At 33.9% G+C, this 22,119-nt stretch overlaps 1 protein-coding gene across 2 annotated transcripts in view; it reads right to left on the reverse strand.

Moving 5' to 3' along the window:
* The window catches only part of LOC109833144 (calcium-transporting ATPase 3, endoplasmic reticulum-type), an 82,999-nt gene that overhangs the window by 14,021 nt on the left and 46,859 nt on the right, over nt 1-22,119 (reverse strand). For both annotated transcript variants that reach the window (XM_020400705.1, XM_020400706.1), the window contains exons 20-30: nt 20,886-20,990; nt 18,122-18,318; nt 16,934-17,045; nt 15,960-16,058; nt 15,737-15,882; nt 15,517-15,574; nt 15,059-15,151; nt 10,173-10,223; nt 9,956-10,087; nt 9,549-9,650; nt 7,781-7,835 (exon numbers count right to left, since the gene is read on the reverse strand). In XM_020400705.1, the coding sequence (XP_020256294.1) occupies nt 7,781-7,835; nt 9,549-9,650; nt 9,956-10,087; nt 10,173-10,223; nt 15,059-15,151; nt 15,517-15,574; nt 15,737-15,882; nt 15,960-16,058; nt 16,934-17,045; nt 18,122-18,318; nt 20,886-20,990 (1,150 nt within the window). The remainder of the gene's footprint in view (nt 1-7,780; nt 7,836-9,548; nt 9,651-9,955; nt 10,088-10,172; nt 10,224-15,058; nt 15,152-15,516; nt 15,575-15,736; nt 15,883-15,959; nt 16,059-16,933; nt 17,046-18,121; nt 18,319-20,885; nt 20,991-22,119) is intronic.

A 22,119-nucleotide genomic window follows, 5' to 3' on the forward strand; every position in this document is an offset into this window, starting at 1 on the left:
AGATGAGTATCCGGGATACAAGCACAAAATTAGTGATCGGTAGTGACGTGGATGCTTCTCATCCACCCATTTAAAGGGATCTATTTAAAAATAGTCCCCATTTGATTACCCACCTATTAAATGAGTGGATGAGAAGTTAACACATCACTACCAAGCATCAAATTTGATGGTTGGTACTGAATCATCCACCCGTTTAATAGGTGTGTAATCAAGTAGTAACTATGTTTAAATGAGCACCTCTAATTATACACGCGCACGCGAGCACACCGAATTATAAATTTAATACCAAAATCAACATACTTCAATTTTATTTTTCAAAATCAACCTATTTTTAGCCATGTTAGTGTAGAGCGCTGAAAGTCGGTCGATTTTGGGAAAAAAAACTAGTTTTGAAAGTCTATGGGATTGGAAATCCTATGTAATTAGTGACCTACGCTAATCACTTAGCAATTCACTCATTATATTATATTTACAATCCCATATATATTTTGCTCCGAAACTTTTAGCTGTATTGTTAGTTGGCAAAGTGGTTCAAAGAATAAGTGATAAGTTATGGGTTGAAAAGGCATGAGTTCGAATCTTAGCCAAGTAATGAATTAATTTTTTCTTTTACTTCTAAATCGATAAATAAAAATAAAAATAATGTTGGCAAAGACGAGATTCAAACTCAAGCTAAATTAGTTATTTGAAGTCTAACTCGCTTTAAGCAAACAACCTAGCTAACCACTGCAATCATGTTTAATTTGAACTTCAAATTATACACGAGATTCCCAATCCTATATAATTAGTAAACTTTGTTAATTACACAAGATTAGCAATCCCGTACATTAACAAAATTGTGTTTTTTCCATAATCAACTCCCTTTCAATGACCGATGCTGACATGATTGAAAGTATGACGATTTTGATAAATAATTTTGAACTAGATCGATTTTGGTAATTAAATATGTGATGTGGTCTATTTCAAAAATTTCTCCATATATATATATATATATATAACCAAGCTTTCTAGTCACTCATATTGTCTAGAGATCCTTGCATAATATGAAAAGGTTTTTTATATTAATCCCTTTAAAAGCACGAGTTCGGAAAAATCTTTCTATGGTCAATATTACCCTTCACTATTTTAAATATTTAATTTATATCTTAATCTATCATAATCATAAGTATATCCTATCTTAATCCTATGTGAAGTATTTATAGCTTATCAATTTAAAAAATAATATTAATAAAATATATAAAACATCTTCATGGTATTAGTTTGTTAAGATAAAGAAATTGTACGTAGCTAACGTACTATAATACATAAAGTATTGCAAAAAAACCTAAAAAGTTCTAAAATTACACAAAATATCCTGAAAAGTTCAAAATTATAAAAATTATCCCGACGTCTAAAAACTTAAAACAACAAACATGAAATTAAGAAATTAACAGTAGTTTGTGAAGAATTGAAAAATTACAGTTAACATCTCAATATCTCAAAAATTGTAGAAACACCCTCAAAAGTTCAAATTACAAACAAGCACCTAAAATTCTAAAATTTCAAAACTTAAAAATAGCATAGATGAATTCAAGGGATTACCATAACGCACCTGAAAATTTCTGACATTTCAAAACTTAAAACAACAAACATGAAATCAAGAAATTAATAGCAGCCTCTCAAAAATTTAAAATTTTCAATTAACACCCTCAATGTCCTAAAAATTATAGAAACACACTCAAAAAGTTTAAATTATAAAAAACAACCCCAAAATTTTAAAAATTTTAAATTTACAAATACAAAAGATGAATTAAAGAGATTATCCTTATGCACCTAAAAATTTAAAATTTGCCGAAATTAACCTCAAAGATTCAAAAGTTATTGAAAAAACTCTTTCAAAATTTAAAAATCATAAAAAATTCTAAAATTTTAAAATTTAGTTATTAAAGTGGAACTGAGGAACAAATTTTAGTTAAAAATAATCTAAAAATACTTAATCATGATATTTAACCACGTGCATTGCACGTGTATAAAACCTAGTATTAATAAATGAGTGGCTAGGAAGTTTGGTGGACATCAACTTAAATTGATAGGAGTCTTACTCTCTCTATACAACCACACACCACACACACACACACACACACACACACACACTACCACACATAATTATATATATATACAGTATACGTACTATATCTTATTAGACGAAGAGATGAGATGAAGAGTTGAACTTACAACTAAGTGACAAGAGACCTTTGTCACCAACTTTCTACTCCACTCATATATATCACTATACTATATATATATAGTAGTATATAAATATTATAAATTATCATAGTATATTTATATATATTTAGGGGAATTCAAAATACTAACCTCACTATCCTAAAATGAAAATACTCTCATCTCCATTTTGATCACGATCTCAATCCAATGGCTGACGATTCAAAGCTCTAGGTAATAAAGGTAAAATAACAGCCCACTAAAGAGATGTAATCTTAAACTGCTATCTATTTCCCAAAAGCTGAACCACTAAAAACCAACTCCTCTCACCGTTCCTCTCTCTCTCATCCTCTCATTTACTTACGCATCTCTCTTCCTCTCTCTACCAGTCAACACAACAGACTCCGATCCTACCTTGCCACCGTCGCCATCATCCGACGCTCCGACGACGCCAACAGCCGAACCGTAGACTCCCGCTTCCCCGTCAACACACTCCCAAGTCGCTCAACTCCCTCGTCTTCAACATCTGTAAAAGTGAAAATATTCCCTTTTATCTGAAAAATTTTTTTTTTTAAGAAACCGTTAAACGAAGACACACATAACTAATCAATTCACTGCATTAGAATCTATCATTCACCTATGAATCTTAGAATTATCAGTATGTGAGTTGTTTGTTAATTTTTTGCTGTAAAAGGTGAAATCTTTTCATGGTTTAAAATTTTATAGCTTGTTTTTTACCATAAGTTTCTTATTCTTTTTGTTTAAAATTTTATAGCTTGTTTTTTACCATAAATTTCTTATTCTTCAATATAATCCAGATTCACTGGAGTAAATCCAGATTCACTGGAGTGAATCCAGATTCACTCCAGCGAAAGCTTGGATGGTTAGGATGGTTTTTAATGAATTGTTGAAGAAATAAATGCATGTGCTGTAATTTTGAAGAAATAAACGCATGAGTGAATCTAGATTCACTGCAGTGAATCCAGATTCAGTTATGTCCCATCTCAAATAGATATTAAGGAAATTGAAATTAAACATTTTTATGTCCAAAATTAGAATTCATAGACCTAATGTTGCATTCAGTAAAAATTTATGATACATGCATAGAATGTACTCAATGTGTACAAGTCTGCCCCGCAAATGTGTTTGAAATGATACCTTAGGACATTTATAGAACAACTTTGGAACAAGCTTGTACTTTGCAGATGAATACCATTTCTTTTTCGCTAAATTTAATCAATTGATGAAGATGGTTGCGAGTAATGATAGATCACAACCATATTATTAAAAGCTTCTTTGGTCAGAACCAATGAGTCTGTTAGATATGATGCAAAATGGATACTTTTCTATTGTTGATTAACTTTTTTATGAAAAATACAACCCGGAGTTTGAAGAAGGGGAGGGTTCCTCGACCTGAAATAGATAGAGGAGAGTTTATTCAATCATATAATTTGGGCTCCTAGAATATGACGCCCTTGTGGCAATCTATTTCTTTGTATTGAAAGGCCCATTGTATTGGGATTTCCCTATTGGGCCAGGTTTTTTAGGGCAAGCGGTCACTTATTATTAAGAGGATGAGCTTCAAGAGAATGATTCAGAGTTTTTACAAAATGGAACCGTGTAGTACTAGACACGAAATAGATTTCCCAAAGAATAAGGCTTTTTTTGAATTAACCACTTCATTTGGGACTCTGTGGATCACTATTCAAAGATTAGCACTATCTCAGTGTTTTCACGTTAAGAATTCTTCATTGATGAATAGATGTCAAAGGGGCTCATTACACTGTGCATTAAATAAAGTTGCACTTAGGCGGTGTTTCTCTGAATGCAAGTAAAAGACGAGAGTGAGAAAGTGACTCATTTTTAACATTTTAAGTGTCCGTTTGCATGAAAGAAAGTGAAATGCAAGAAAGTTACCATATAGGATTTAATGCAATTTTGACTTCTAAAAAAGTAGTGAAGTCACATAAAAGAGACAAAAATGGTAATCAATTTTATAAAATAATTTTTAACTATATTTACTAATTAGTCCTATATTGCCATATCATTTTTACATTGCACTTTCTACAATAATTTCGTTTTTCAAACAAACACTATATTTTATTTTCATGTTGACATGGATGTGAGAGTCATTTGCAAATAATAATAACAATAATAATCATCAATGTTATCAATAGCGGATAGCGTCGCGTAGCGGTGAGGCATCGCTAAGGCTATTTCGGGCTATTACCACAAAATAATGGTAAAAACGCAAAATTAAATAGCGGTCTAATTTAGATATGTATAGATACTAAAAAAGAAAAATCTAAAAAATCTAAAAAATCTAAAAGTACATATTGGATGATTTAAAGAGATCCTAAACATGAAATAGACATGTAACCATCACGTAATACCGAAGATGACTGGAGTCAAAAAATCATCGTCTTCGAGAAGAAGAGTTTAGCGATGACAGGACTGCCCTAAGAGAGCTCACGGTGAATGAGGTGAGAGAAAATATCAAGGTAGGTGTCAAAGGCTATGAGAGGTGACGGGAGTATGCTGAAAATCACAGGAGACGGTGGAATGCAATGGTCGAGGGTTGAGTTTAATTTTAAAAAAATAAGCCTCGAACCGCTTTTAAATAGCAGTCAAAAAGCAAAATTCGAATGCAATCGCTCACTATTTACCGTTATGACACACAATTGGTCGTTTTTGCCAACAAACATATTCCGTAATATGTCACCGCTATTGCGTGATAGCGTAGCGTGCGATAGCGTCGCGGGAAGGGACCGCTAACGCTATTAGCACCGCTATTTATAACAGTACATACATGCATACATACATACATGAGAAAAATGTAGGAACTTGGTACTAGTATATACATATGTGTGTGTGTGTGTGAGCAATATGGAGGAACTTGGTACCAAACACAAGTTTTTGTGCTTGGTAGTGAGGTGACTCATTCTCATCCACTCATTGAAATGGGGACCACATTCACATGGATTAGAAAGTGGATACGAATGAGACACCATACTACCAAGCACAAATTTTGTGCTTAGTACCAAGTTCCTAACTATTTTTTTTTTATCTTTTGTGATTCCTTCTGTTTGAGTCCTAATTGTGATTGTTTTATTAGCAAGATCTTTGATTTTCGTTTCTATGAGTGAAGAATTTTCATTTACACAATTCATGGATCGAATTTGAGTGGTCGATTCACGGATAATCTTATTATTTATATTGGAATCTTTTCCGCTTTCATTCGGTTCATATACTTTGATCTCCCTCAATTTCAATAAGAAAATGGGGTTTATTTTTTCAAGTTCTTTCATTATTAAGTTTATAACTAGAACTATTTTGATGACCCATCTTGTTTTTTTTTTTGAAACTTTTTGAAACCGTTTTCTTCTTTCTTTGAAAACCTTTATAACTTGAAAAAATTGCTTTTTCAATTTTCTCATTTTTTTTTCGAGTTCTTTAAAAATGGGTTCAAAAAAAGAAGGTCGTTTTCGGGGAGACCCAAAAGGTAGTTCTGCTTCCTTTCCCCAGATTGTTAAAAAACAAAAATTGTCTTTTTTCTCCTTTTTCTTTATTTTCTGATCTCGATGATGAGATCGTATTTTAGATCTTCTCCAAGGTTTCAGACAGAAGGGAAATAAAATCTTTATTTGAATACCGTCTGTTAACCAATTTTGGGGAAATTCTGTTTCTGATAATTGAACGCCATTATAGGTACATTTAACATGCATTTCTTTATTCCATTCCTTCAAATCCTCATACCACTCGGGGAATTGCAATAATAACATACGGCCGATATTTTTAGCTATTATCAATAAGGGTAATATAACGTATTTTCGAAGAAAAGATTGGGTTACTAACATTAAACCTCTTATTGCTTGAGTAAATATAAAGATATCCCAAGCTTCTGATATTGTTATTCTTTCATTTTCCTCTTCTTTTTCTTCGTTTGTTTTCTCCTTTTCTTTTGTCTCCTCCTAAAAATAAGAATTTTGTAATTATGGATTTCCCCCTACCCATTTCCTGAAAATAAGATTAATCGTTTCAAAGAATATATACATATATATATGACAATGTTTTATAAAGGATCATTTTTTAATTAATTTTAACAAAATTGACCTTGTTATAGAAAAATTAGCAAAATCGACTGTTTTCTACCATCTTGGCAGAAACGGTCGATTTTGCTGAAAAAAGGTTTGGAAATTACACGGGACTACTGTCCCCGTGTAATTAGAACACACTAGTCTTCATTAGTGGTGCAGCACTAGAAGACATGTTGATTCCTAAACAGTTGCTAATCACATGGAACTAATAGTCCCGTGTAAATTAAAACTTCTGTTTTACAAAATTGACCTCATTTTGGCCAGGTTGATTTTGCTAAATTTATTATTAAATGGTCGATTTTGTTTATATTATTTCTTCATATATATTTATATATAAATTAATAATTTACATGAGATTGATATTGTTTTTTCATTCACATGTATGAGACTGGTATTGTTTTTTCATTCACATATATATAAATTAATAATTTACATGAGATTGATATTGTTTTTTTATTCACATGCATGAGAGCTAAAATCCCTTAACATTTTTATGTTTATTTTATTGAGAAGTTTATAAATTGAAAAACCACTTCTTTTTGGACTAGATACCCAAATGACATTTTAAAAACTATACTTATGAACTGGGTATGGGCTGAAATGAACACAACCGGAGTCTAAGGAGTTGCAAAAATTTGAGTGAAATGCAAGATATGTCCAAGGAGTATAAGACGAGTGCTTCCAACTAAAACATTTATAATTGATTACAAGTCTGAATAAAATATATATTTCTAAGTAGTGTCCAAGGAGTGTCAAATACAGGCATGGATACGAAAAGTTTCAGACACGGATATGTGGGCTCAGATGAAGTGTCCGGATAACCTACATTAAAGGTAAAAGTTGAATGAACATGGGATATTTCCGTAATAAAAATTTAAAATTTATGGAAAAGAACTTCCACTTTCTTGTAGTTCATATTCAATGTGGATGCGTGGTCTTCCATATATCTGTCCCAATTTTTATGGTAATTCTACTGCAATATGATAACCTCAATACTTAATTTTCCACTTTCTTCTAGTTTATATTCAAATCCCTGTGAGTGTGTACTTCCATGTACCCTTCTCTTGTTTCAGAACCTCCATTGCAGTATGACAAACCTTAATACCTCTCGGGTAAAACAATCTCAATAATTCATCTTTCAATATTATCATGCTCTTTATCCACATTTTAACAGAACTATTAACTTCCACTCAGCTACATATTACCATCAGAGAAAGAAAACAGACATTTTACAGTTCATGAGGTGAATGGCAATAAGTTTAGTTCCTTTATTTACAGGGAATGAAAGAGGTCTTACAACTACTCTTTACACAAAAAATAATAGCTATTGTGCTTTGATGATCTCGTAATTGATAAAGCGACCCCATCAGGCATCAGTATGATAGATGAAAATAGTTTCATAGGAAAGGTGGAAGTCCACGAAAATAACATAGAAGTAAGATAAGTTAATGAGTTGATAGCATTCAGACTCTGAGACATACCTCCAATTACTAAATAACGCAAAAATAGCCATCCAGTAACTACAGCTTCATTAGCCTGAAATAGAAAATGGACAAGCATTTAACCTTGAGTTATCAACACTTAACGTTAAGGAAAATGACCACATTTGTATGCATGTAAGTGTACATACATGTGCCCATGTATGCATACATCCATATGTGTCTGTGCGTAAATGCATATAGAAGTATGTAAGTATGTATCTATGTAACTAAATATCTATGCATGCATGTTTAGAGAGGCAGTGGCTAATATGGCTCCTTCTAGGAGGATTCAGAATAAATTCCTTGGCACCAACGTTGAATGACTGGTAAATCAAAATGAAGACCCACTCTCTGTTCAACTTTGATATACACTGTGTAAAGTGCCTAAAAATTAAAATGAAATGGTTTTTTTGCTCTTCATAGGAATCAAGTAAAAACGAAAGGTCAAAACTAGTGAGTCAGTTTGACTTATAGTTGGAGCATACAAATTGAGAATGAAAACCCTATCCATTTTATACAGGTACATTTCATAGGAAAATGCTTTTTTTCCCATAGGAATCAAAGTAAAAATGAAAGGTCAAAAGTAGCGTGTCAGTTTGATTTATATTTGGAGCATACAATTTGAGAATGAAAACCCTATCCATTTTATACAGTTACGTTTCTAGATTACCAAGAACTTTATTATGTTAACCAATTTATTAAAAATTATGTCTGCGTTTAGAAAAAAAGAACATGCAGATGTAAGATGCTAATGCAATGCTGTGGATGAGATGCTTTTCAGTAGTAACATCCTAACAACACAGGCATCAAATACTCCAATAAGCAAAGGCAGAAAAGAAAGAAGAAATTGGAAGAATAGACATATATCCAAGTACGAAGCAAAGTAGTCTTAAATACAGCCAGAGATTTATATAGGGCCTGAAATTTATATCGAAAATTTAAATCCAGATTCATTTTCGGTCATATGAGCTATTTATTTGAATCCATGGTACTTTTACTACCACTGATGCTCTATTCGCTAAGCGTCAGGGAATATCACCTTCATTTAAACTCCATCCTAATTAGATTCCACAATCACCATTCCAGTAGTTTAAAAAGATTCCATATTCCATAAAACAGCTAATATAGCTTCAGGGTTGCTGTTTTGTGCAACCTATGATGGTCTTTTCTCAATGTTTAAAACTGTTGACAAACCTGCCTTGAAGCTTTCAAGTGTAACATTGTTAAATTTTTAGGTGCTCAAAATTCTTTTTATATACAACAATTTCTCAGAGAATGCTCTTCCATTGTTTGAGTTACCTCCATCTTTCACTGAATTACCAGATAATCATTGAAGGTACACAATTTCCAATAACAGATGCATCCGTCTTCCTTTTTGTATTGAATGGCCCAATCACAATCAGAGTTATGACATGCAATCTTGATGAGTCTATTTCCATAACATTGTGGTTCCATCCCACTTTAGCAATTGCATAAGCCGTTTATGTCATTTGGATGCTCTAAGATACATCTCTTTCATTCAGACCCACTCTCACTATTTTCCTATGCAAATTCCTCTTTATCATCTTCCAATAAAATGCTCGAATAGTTCACAACATAAAGCACAGACGTTTATTTAGGTATGATGAGCAACAATTACAGGTTAAAACTTGTAAGTTGAAAGAACATCATAGTCTTGAAAATTGAAGACTTCGCAGTCCAAGTTTGTTCCAGAGTATGTTTATTATGATATAGTATGAGCACTTTCATCATTGACCGTTCACCATACCTTCCGGGGATTAACCATCATCACATTTCTATCTTGTTTGTTGAAACCAATTGCTGTAGCAGGTAGGCCATCAGTAACCAAATTCACCCAAAGTAACTGGACCTGTAAACAGTAAAGATATATTTAAAAATATATAACAGAAACAGCAAAACTTAAGCTAATAAATAGGAAAAACAAACTAAAGTATTTATAATAAGAAACATTACAAACAGTGTTATCTACAATTGGTATTACTATAATTTGAGAAACACATGCAATCTTGTTTAGAGGTAAAAAGAGAAGGGAAAGAAAACTTCTAAGATCTTTGAGAAATCATAAGAAGAGAAAAAAATTAAAATCACAACCACCTTATTTACAACTACAAAGCACTATAAATGTGACCACACATTATGTTAACAAGTGCTTACAGGAACTAGAGTGTCAGGCATCCCAAGTACTGCTCCCACAAATATACAAACTACTTCTCCAATATTAGAAGAGATCATATATCTGATGAATTGCCTTGTGTTATTGTATATAGCTCTTCCCTCTGCAACAGCCTGCCAAAAAAATGTTAGTGATGGGTTTTAATACTTAGCTTATAGTAAAAGTTCACTAGAAAGTTAAATACTAAAAGAAGCTTACAGCAACAATTGAAGCAAAATTGTCATCTGCCAACACCATGTCAGAAGCACTCTAGAAATTTAAAAATGAATCAAAATTAGTAGAGAGCTCGTAAATAAAACATGAATAGGACATTCAGAGTAAATATGCTGACCAACCAATATCATTAGCTACAAAAAAAATTGGGGCTGCAAGTAAAAGCAATGCAACACACTATTAGAAAACATAAAAACCCTGGCTAACTATATCTATTTCAAAGACAAGCTTATGAGCTATGCAGAGTTCGATCTTCTTAATTGTGTTGCATAGTACCACAAAGCTCAGGCTTCCAGCTTGCGAAAAAAATTTATGCAACCATTATCCGTCATAGCAAGTACGAGGATTAAACTAGTCATCTTGTTTTTTTTTTAACTTTTCCTGATTTTACTCAAAGTCTGCAATAATTTGGAAAAGAAACAAGGAAATTATTTAGTAGAGCTATAACATCCATGAACACAAGCTTAACAAAGTGACATGACATGACAGAAGGCTTAAAAACTGACTTATTCCAAATAAATGATCGAGGTGAAAGGTGGTCATCTAAATTGCATGGAAACATGTATGGGTACGGATGCAGGTACGGAACACGGTAAATTTGTAAAATGTAGGGTACAGGGACACGACTAAAAATATGTGCTGAAATTAATAATTTGCATGAGATCATTTATGTTTTTCAATTCATATGTTATTAGAATTAAAATTCCCATCACATTTTTAAGTTTCTTTTATTATGTTGACTATTATAAATTGGAAAGTGCTCATTTTTGAACAGGGCACCAAACAATCCTTTAAAATCATAGTTTTGACCTAGGGGGTATGGGTTGAAACGAACCCGACACATGTCAAACCTGCTTCAAGAAATGATGTGAAGTGTCAGATATACATCCAAGAAGTGTATGCCAAGTGCTTTAAATTAAAAAATATATCGTATAATTGAGTACATGTCTAAATATATGTATGCATATACCCAAGCAGTCTGTGAAGTTTTGGTGCATGTGTCGGGTATGTATACGGCTTCATGATAGAAGTACACAGGTAATGTAGGTGGTCATAAATTCCATAAAATCATCTACTGGTAATTGATTCCTCTGCAGTTATATTTAAATGAATATGTGTCTTCATTAAGGTGTGTCACTAGATACATGCATGATATCAGCAATACTTTTTAAAAAATTCAATCCAGTTTCAAAAGGTTAAAAGGATTAAAAATGGTCTTCAAGGAAAGATTGCTAGCATGATACCATCCGTACTCTGTATATCATTGATCATGATTGTTTGATGTTAAGAATCAATCAACCACTGGATCATGGAAAGAAATAAATGCATGCAACCAGGGGCAGGTTGACATGGTGCTCTAGGGGGCCAGTTGGACCCCTGGAATTCTTAGAGTTATCATTAAGCCCCTTGTAAAATTCAAATCTGACCCCAAAGTTAATACAATTTGCACCCTAGCGGCCCAGCCCTCATATAATCACAAAAGAGCTACGCAGCCCATTTAGATTTAACCCATTTCAGATAAGCAGTCCCTATCGCTTCTATAACAATAGATCACATAGGTCCAGACAATAAAAACCCCAAAAACTAGAAACTCAAAAGTCCAAACAAACACTAAAACATCAATGCGAAAACTCTATTCTCTTTTGATTTCATTAGTGGAAGTAAATTATTAGGGAAAATACACATGTTTGTTTATCTATCACATTGCATGCAAAATCTGATGCAAAGTAGTGTTCAGATGAATAGCAAGATTACTATCACATGAACGGTGGCTACTAATTTTAGCAACAGTTTCTTACTATATTCGTGAAAAAACTTAAATCATTTTTCCTGATTACCTACTCAGATTCAGAATGTTTTTAGGTATACTCTTTTTTATATAAAATTTGAAGCCTCTTTTACAAAGATAATAACTCTCCAGAGTCATTCTTAAGCAAAGAGCTATGCCTTGTAGTCTATACAGTGGAGTATCCTAATGTATTAAATAACCTTCCTATGTTCTAATAAATCAGTTTATATCTAAGTGAAAATTCTGAAATTATTCTGCAGAAATCAATATCTTCCTTCAATGATCACTGTAAATCAATTACATTGGCAGTATAACTGTACTAATACATGTTTTCTACTTTTCCATTTTTTTCGCATAAGGTTCATCTGAATTATCCTCATTTATCACATGTAGATCCTCAACATTACTTAAATCATGTACAAATTCCCCTGTAGAATTAAGTTGATTAATAATACCTAATTATATTTTAGCTTGTTGAGTGACAAATCCAGATGAAATTATAGCTTTTTGTCCTTTGTTGGAAGTGTACAATGGACTGGGAAATTAAATCTGGACGTTTACCTCCAAATAACCATCATGACAAAGAACTGGAGAAATTTTGGAGGTTGAATGATGCTGAATGAGCTACGTTGTGTGAAATTCAAGAGATCTCAACGTCTTTCCAACTATTCCTAAAGGTTCTATTTCGCGCGCGCGCTCTTAAAAAAGGAAGCGCTTGACAAGCATCTGTGTTGTTACAAGAATATCATTTATATCTGGCATCATTTTCTCAGATTTCTGTTTAGCACTAATTTTTTTTCATAATGAACATATGCACTTATCATTAGCATTTTGATGGTTTCATCCTCACCCATGACCACTGTTTTAAAAAACATCCGCCTAGTCCGCTTAGGCGTACGCCTAGGCCTAGACGGTACCTAGGCCGCCTAACTAGCGCCTAGCGCCTAGGCGGTATTTAAGCTGCCCACCTAGATTTTACGAGCGTTTAGGGGAGCATTGTCTGCTTATGTGGATTGCACCCTGTAGGCATTGATTGTGATTTTATGTGTCGTAGCCTACACGTCCTCCAAACTCCATTAACCTCCAAATATGAACACCTTCACTACCTCCTCCGACCTTCAGCAAAACCTCATCGATCACCACTTAAATGAAGAAAGAAAAAAAAAACGCCCAGAAACCGCTTAGGCGCCCGCCTAGACGACTAAGCGCTGGGCGCCAAGTCCGACGCCTAGAAGCGCCCAGCGTTTAATGTAACATTGCCCATGACAATGAAAAAAATCATTAAAAGAAGTTAGCAAGCTAATATCACCTATCCCTATACCGTAATAAGATAAATCAAATCTAGTTTCATACTCATATTTCGCATCAAACCTAGTGCCCAAAAGGAAACTTATAACCTTCAAAAGATAAAGCAGGGAAAAAATTTATCAAGAATTTAATCATATATAATAGCGTGCAGCAATAAGCAATCCACTATTTATCAGATTAACAACCATTGGTGATACACAATACACATTTCAAGTACGCCTGAAGACAGAAGGACCAGCTGATAGATTAAAAGCACCAGTTGTTAGGCTAATCCAAGTTCTCTCAATCTGTATGTATCTGTGTTATCCAATATTATATTCTGAATTTATGGTGATTACTATAAACATATATGAATATCCATTTAAGTTTATGCTCTAAAAGTTGGGCAGTGTATGTCCATAACATTTTTTTTTGTCCAGATTAGGATGCTTTCTAAGTTTACCCCCTTCACTTTATGGGCTGGTTGGTTGTCACCAAAAAAAAAAAGGAAAAGAGAAAAAGAAATCAACTGAAAGTGGGGAAAAGGTGCTATAATGCAGGGCCTAGCTGCAGCTTTACGAAATTTACGGTGTTCGGTTTCAAATCGAAAAGCAAGTAAATGTGGTGAAACCTGACAAGTTTTGCTGAGGTGGAGAGTAAAGTGAAATCACTCCATTTTGGAGTGAAATTGGAGAAAAGTGGACATCGTGTTAAAAAAAAGGGTTAAAAACCTCAACTGCCCCAGTTACCGCCCTTCATGAATGCTTAACAAAAATAAACTCTCCTTTAACTTTAATCCCTTGTATTTTCCATATTTTAAATTTAGCCCCTCAAATTATTGAAATAATTATTGGGTTCCCCAGTTCGTGAAAGCTGAACAACACTAGACTATAGGCCTCTTTTAATATTTTGTCCCTTAAATCTTTCATATTTTGAATTTAGCCCCTCAAAATTTTGAAATTACCATTGGGTCCTAAATTATTTTGAAATTAGTCCCTCCAATACTTCAAGTTGCAATTAGGTGACCCATTCTTTGTTTCAAATTAACCCCCTCCAATTGCTACTTTTACTCGTGATTTGAGAGACCAATTTTGAAATAACCTGATAATTGGGGCACCTAATAGTAATTTAATTATTTGAGGGGTTTATTTCAAATTTATGAAAGATTTTAGGGACAAATATAGAAAAACTCCTTAAGATTATCTTATGAGGCAACCTTACCTTATGGTATAACAATCATTTGAATAGGGTCCACATAATTATCACTTTCCAAAACTACGACATGCAAACCAAACAATGTATTTTTATCATTTTAGGATTCCCAATGAAATCCAAACCAAACGAAGGAAACTCTCATTTGAAAAATGATTAGGTGGATAACCACTTTCCAATCTGGGTCATAGATCCTCAAATTTCACACAGACATCCGAAAAAAACCCCTTATTCAAACAAAATTTGATATCAAAACCAATCATTCCATTCCTGAAGTAAATTTTCACTTACATATTTGTTTCCTTCTAATGGAAAATGTTGATGAAAGACTTCAAGGTTGTGTACGTCTTTGTTAACAAACTATCAATCATAACAATACCTTAAATTCAAGTATATTTCATCTCACAAACATTAAGGACGAGAATCTGAATCACTATTCTCCTCAGGACTCATAATTTGAATTAGAAAATAGAATGCATCATCGTATATCTTAATCCTGTGATTTATAGGGTAGATAATTCATTAAAAAAATTAGCAGCCATGTATGCACGTCACATTCAAAAGAAAAGGTAAAAAGTGTCACCTTTGCTACAGCTGTTCCTGAACCCATGGCAATTCCAATATCTGCCTTCTTCAATGCAGGTGCATCATTGACACCATCCCCAGTCATTGCAACCTTGTACATCAATAATAACATTTCAAATCCGTCACTTGAACACAACTATTTCTCAGAAGTAGTGAATTAGTAATGAACTTCTATAAGCATTCATGGAAAACCACTGAAATTAAATGAGAAAGATTAAACGGGAGAGCTACTAACAAATAAATGAGCTTTACGAAGGTACAGTAGGCTAAATTTTGAATCTTCATACAACGGTGACCAGAAAATATAAAGCTCATAACTGAAATACTTTCATATTGGAAGTATCGACAGGAAAATATTGTATATAGAACATATGTCAATGCAAAATACATAATATGCAGTTGTAAGCTTGAAATGGGATCGATCAGACAACTAATTCAAATAAGCATAAGGCTTACCACTTCACTTTGATTTTGCAGTGCTTCAACCAGCATCTTTTTATGAGAAGGTTCAACCCTAAATATAGTCCAGTCAGATATTCAGATTTCCTAAAAGGTACAATCAAATGAAGGCGCAATATGACATATTTCGCTTGAAAAAGTAACATGTAAGCAACTATGCGAAGAGTATCAGCAAATGTCACCAAAATAGAATGACATCCACTAGACAGAACTATACCTTGTGAAGAGTACCATTCTTTGCAATGCTAATGTCCGCTGCATTGGAGGAAGTTCTTCAAACTCTGCTGCTGTATATGAGTATCCAGTAAAATCATCTAAGTGCTCAAAAGCACCAATTTGCCGACAAAGAGATTCTGCTGTAGACTAGCATAAAAATAGAATGTAAATCAACATGCCTAAGAATGAAATAAAGGATATGGAAGATGATCCTTTTCACTTACTTTATTATCTCCAGTAACAACGATAACTCGAATGCCAGCTTGCATACATGAAATCATGGCACTTTTTACTTCCTCCCTCGGTGGATCAAGCATTCCGACCTTCACAGAAACCACATTTAGATTAACTTTATTAAAATTATAAAAGAACTAAAGATTTTAGTAATCCATAGTCTGGTGAAAATGGACTATGAATCTCAGACATTTTGTATATTACAGTATTACTGGAAAGTTAAAGGAAGGCTCCATCACAATTTTTTATTTTACAGAAAGTCAAGGAAATAATCCAAAACATGAAGCAAAAGCTTTATAAAGGAAAATTTTCAACAGTTTATCCTGTAAGAATTGAATGCAAAGGCAAAACCTAGAAGAATGCATATGGAAATTGACAAATTAATCAAGCAAATCTCAACTCAAGAGACATGTGCAGGAAAGGAGGAAAAAAAAGTAATTAAATGTAACTACAACTTATTAGCTATATTTACTAACTATTCTTGATACTGTCACTGTTTTTTTTTTAATTCCTGTTATTGAAAAAAAGAGGATATACCAATATTTTTGCAGAACATCTATTCCTATGCCCTTGCTTCTTTGCCCTTCAGTTAGTGTTTCCTACTCCCTTGTCCTTAATCCAGGCTAATTTTAAGAACTCCTAGTTGACAGACTATTACAGACTTTTACTCGAGCTTAGGAAGACAATATCATTTTCTAGAACTCAATTGTAAGCAAATTCTCAACTTTATACATCATGATATCACCACAAATCCATGAATTCTCAGTCGTATTCAAAAGTAAGAAAGTCATCACTTTATCTCGGTGTCCTGCATAATGAGTTATCCTGTTGCCAGAAACAGAGAGTTAACCAAAAAAAGACTTCAAGTACACATGTATGTGATAGACTTGTGAACAGGCAGGGAAGATTGCTACAAGAGCATGATTTTGCGCCATGTAAACAATCCAGAGAAAAAATGACAAACCAGCCCAATAAATGTAAGGTTCGTCTCATCCTCATAAGAGAGTGTCTGTTGACCGGTGGGCATCCGCTTTAGAGCTAATGCTAAACATCTTAGACTGTCTTTTCCTGCAAAACTGGCAAATTAGATAATGTTAGAGGGTCATACTGATAAAATGTAAAATTATTGTTTATCTTCAATAGGTGTCCATCAAAAAGTTTCAGTCCTCAAGCAAGATATCAGAGCATTCAATAACATCATCGTAGCATTATGCAGGTTAAAAAGATTAAGATGCACTGCTAAGACCATAAAACGAGGTCTGAATTATTCTTGAATGGATACCATAAAACTAGGCATTATCTTCTATGAAAGTCCCTCTAACAATATATCAAAATTTCAAAGCTATGATAAAGCTTGAGGATTATAGATTTATATTCTAACATACCCACAAGTTGGACGCCCTTTTTTATGGGCTAAAACCTGGACTCACGTAGAGGTAACAATTTTTTTTAAAATCCGCTTTAAATTTGTGGATAGCAAGATTTGAAACGCGGTTGGCTCTGATACCATGTGAAAGTCCCTCTAACCTATATATCAAACCTATGTATCAGAACTTCAAAGTTATGATAAAGCTTGAGGATTATAGTTTTATATTCTAACAACTTCGAAGTACAGAATATACTATTTTATAAGCTTCAAATTGACAATGGCCACTGTCAAGAAGTAATTTGGCACAAATATAAGCATCAAAAGAAATGAAAGATGAAGGAATATTATCAGAATTGACCAGGAACAAATTGTAATATGGCAACTGAAACTTTTTAAAGATGTTAATGACGAATTTTCATCTCATATTTGAAACCACATTTTCTCAAGAGGCTAGAATAATGCGATTATCAAATCATGATGGAAGCCTCATCAGAAATTTGATCAGGAATAAACACATAAAAGCAATTCCGGCACTAGTTTATAGGATTGATGTAAAGTTGACAGCCGTAAACAAATGATGTTTCATGGGTTTCAGAAACCCTTCTCCTCTTGACAATAAATGGCTAGGAAGACAATAATGAGATAGCCAAATAATCAAGGACAAACTAAGAACATATAAAACTGCTCGACTACATTGAGCAAAGAAAGCTTGCAAATAATGATGTGAAATCAAGAAAGTTAGCATGCAATGCTTATCTAAGTGAAAATAGGACACAATCTGACCTTTGGAATCGAGCCTCCAACTCATTACGAATGTCTGTAGTTAATGGAACAGAGGAAGCATCATCATTGCACAAAATATGTGTGCATCTAGAGATGATGGACTCAGGTGCACCTTTGGAGAACATAATCTCCTGTTGCTTTCGACTGCAAAGCACACTCATCATTTTGCGGTCACGAGAAAACTCCAAAAGCGAGATCTGAGAGATTGCAGCAAGTAGAATATAACCGAAATTATATGGATTGATAGAGGCATTAAAAAATCTATAAATGATTAAGTTTTAACAATTTGGGTAGTCATCATAAACTTCCCACTGGGTAATTGTTTTCATTGAGTATGTTCATTGTACTCTTTTGCACATTACTCCACTCTCTCCACATGTGTTCAAGATGTTTAGATTAGGAGAATGAAATGGGTCAGTCTATTTGGATGGCTCATCATGTAACTCTCAAAATGTGAGAACAAACTCTAATCCTAGCTTCAATCCATTAACACAAAACACAAGGCTAGAGCATATACAGGAAAATGTCTATGTGACCATGAACTTGTTCGTCTAGATACGACCTTCAAAATAACCTCCGGTAGGAACTCCATACCAAGTGTACTATGGTATTATCCACTCTACTCATTATAATCAGCATACCTTATTATTCTAAGGATAAGAGATCAAGTAATCTGGAATATTTTTCCTGTGCATTAGTGCCATCAAAACAATCAATTAAAATCCACAAGTAGAACCAGTTTGACAGCAGACTAAGAACACGCACATGGATAAATGGGGAAGCTCTTAAAAACCTTTAAGCAACCCCCCCCCCCCCCCCCCCCCCCCCCCCCCCCCCCCCCCCCCCCCCCCCCCCCCCCCCCCCCCCCCCCCCCCCCCCCCCCCCGCCCCCGACACATCCACACCACAATATTTCAACAATTTGTTTCAACTAATCCTTTAACCTTAAGAGATATTGTACAACAAGAATGGAGTGAAATAATAGTAATGTCCTAGTTTACATAGTAAGCATTAGGAATTGAAGAAATCAATTTGGGTGAAGAATACAACATTATTAACAGTAAGATGATAATAATTGCATTGATAAGATATAATATGGCCTCTCATAGGCCAAAGATGTTATTGCTACTGATAGAGGTATCATAGTAAAAGATTAGAAAAGAACGGGTCATTAAGTGAGAGACTTCAGGATAGAAGAATACAGGAGTATTTGCAATCTAGATAGACCGCCCTTCCAATAGACATGTTAGAAATAAAAGGACAGAAATTAGAATCATGTTTCTTCATGGAATACAAACTTGAAATGTGGAAAAAAAATTCAGAATGTAGAAGAGAACTGTTGAGATATATGGTAAACTTCAGCATTATGGTTAGCTAGGACTGAAGGTGAATCAGCACAGATCATTTTCTGCCATCATTTTGCATGACTGAATTCTAGATAGTATCCTAGGATCAGGGAAAAAATCTTTTTTCTTCCTTAAATATGATGCAAGAATCCAATTTTTCTGACAGGGTTATGTTAAGACACATCCATGAAAAAAATTCATAGCTCAATAGGTCCATCACATTGGCTACCTATGTTGCACAGTTATGCATGCAGGTACAGACACGCAAACGGATGGGGATATGAGACATGGCAAATTTGTAAAAGGTAGGATATGGGTGTGTGTGTGTGTGTGTGTGTCTATATATATATATATATATATATATATATATATTGGAATTAATAATTTATAAGATTGATATTTTTTCATACACATGTATGAGAACTAAAATGCCTTAACATTTTTATGCCTGTATTATTGAGTGGATTACAAATTGAAAAACCGTTTCTTTTTTAACTAGATACCCAAACGACTCTTTAAAAATCATACTTATGAACTGGGTATGGGCCAAACCTGACATGAGTCCAACGAGTTGCAGAAATTGAATGAAGTGTAAGATATGCATCCAAGAATTGTACCATGAGTGTTTCAAACTAAAACGGGTATATATAATTGAGTACATGTCTGAATAAAATGTATGTATATTTCCAAGAAGTGTCCAAGTAGTGTTTGACATAGGCATGGATATGGGAAGTGTCAGACAAGGATACAGGAGCCCAAAGGAAGTGTCCGGTAACCTAGTTGGCTACCAAGTCCAAAAAGATAAACATGACTCGAAAGATATGTATTCTGGAGAGACTCATATCTGATTTGGGTCAAATTGGCTTCATAAAGGGCCTGATAAGTAATAACTACATAATCTGTAAAACTGGCACAAGAACAAACTATCATGGTGCATGCATAGAACATAGTTTCTAATAATATTATTGTGGCTCATGAAGTCTACAAACAATAATTTACCATATGAGCTTAAAAAATATCCACTACATACTTTTGGATCACGCAGATGACGACTAAATCATTTAATGAATATCAATTGCACGCTTTACTTGATAAACCATACGTGAATAAATTGAATAAAGAAACATAAAAGGTACTGTGAATCTCAGAAATTAGAACAGAATACTACACATGAAGTCGATCATAAAAATAGTGAAGTATTATATGAAATTACATAATTTCAGCTAATAGAATTTGGTGATTTCATTTTAGAAACAAGCAAAAGAAAAACCTGATTGAACCTACTGGATGACCTTCACATTATAGAATGAAAAAAGAAGCATGAGCACAACTTCAAATATGGGTTAAAAATAGCATGGCATTGATCAAACTATTGTCATATTGTTTACAATCTAATAATTTAGCTAAGAGAAGACAGACCTTTTTGAACTGATGTTCCCAATATCGGTTGCAGTATGATGCACGCTCATGCTTACTCAGCATATTCAGAGCTGAAGGCATAGAATCAAAACCAGGAAGGCCGACCTGACAGAGATTAATATAAATAGAACTCCCTGCAACATATTCTTAATGAAAGAACTAGAACTTTCTTGTACATATAATGATTGCATGAAATGACTAAGGAGAAATTTTGAAATAGACCAAATCACAACTTTTATTACCAAAATCGACTAACTGCACATTTATTTATTCAAATCGACCAAGTTTCAGCCACACCAACAATGTGTACCGAGACATCGTCCATTTTGAAAAAGATTGCTTTTGACCTCTACAGGATTGTCAATCCCGTAAGATTCATGGCCTACGCTAATCATACGGGATTGCCAATCCCGTGTGATTAGCAGATTGTTAAACTCCATGGGATCTCAAATCTCGTGTAGTGTTGAAAATATTTTTTAACTCTAGAAGACCCACAGTCCCATAGAGCTCCACAGGATTCCTAATTTAATCTGTTCCATCAATGCTGATCAGAAGATTCCGCCCTGTGAACATCAAAAGAGGGTGTGTCCATTACTCTCTTACTCCGAAACGGCACCATAAACAGAGAGAACCCAGAAAAGGAAAATCTCAGCAGCAGCAATAGTTAATCAACACAAGCCTAATTTAAGGATATGACGATCAGATAGCTACCAATCAAAGTATCGAACTCACCGTTTCAAGTGAAAAAGCTAGGGTTTTGACAGAGGGGAGAGACTTACAATAAAATCAGTGAGATCGGGATGGGAGTCAAGAGAGCTGCACGTTTGCTCCTTGCTTCACTTTTCTAGCTAGGGTTTCGAATCGGAGCTAGCGGAGATTTGAAAACTAATTACAAAAGCTCCATGGAATTGACAATCCCGTGGAGCTTGGTGATGAACGAAATATCACGGGATAGGTTATCTGTGATTTTTAGAGTGACAATTAAGTCTACAGGATTGCCAATCCCATGTGGTTAGCTTAGCCCACTAATTACACAGGATTGCCAATCCCATAGGCTCTCGAAGGTAGTTTTTTTTTTTCAAAATTGACCAACTTTCAGCGCCATGCAAATGTGGTTTAAAGTTGGTTAAGTTTGATAAATAAATGTGGTTGAAAATTGGTTAAGTTTGATAAATAAATTTCAACCAGGTTGATTTTGGTAATTAAGTTTGTGAATTGGTCTATTTCAAAAAAT

This window comes from Asparagus officinalis, chromosome 3 (genome assembly GCF_001876935.1).
Source record: "Asparagus officinalis chromosome 3, Aspof.V1, whole genome shotgun sequence".
In the NCBI taxonomy this organism is placed as follows: Eukaryota; Viridiplantae; Streptophyta; class Magnoliopsida; order Asparagales; family Asparagaceae; genus Asparagus; species Asparagus officinalis.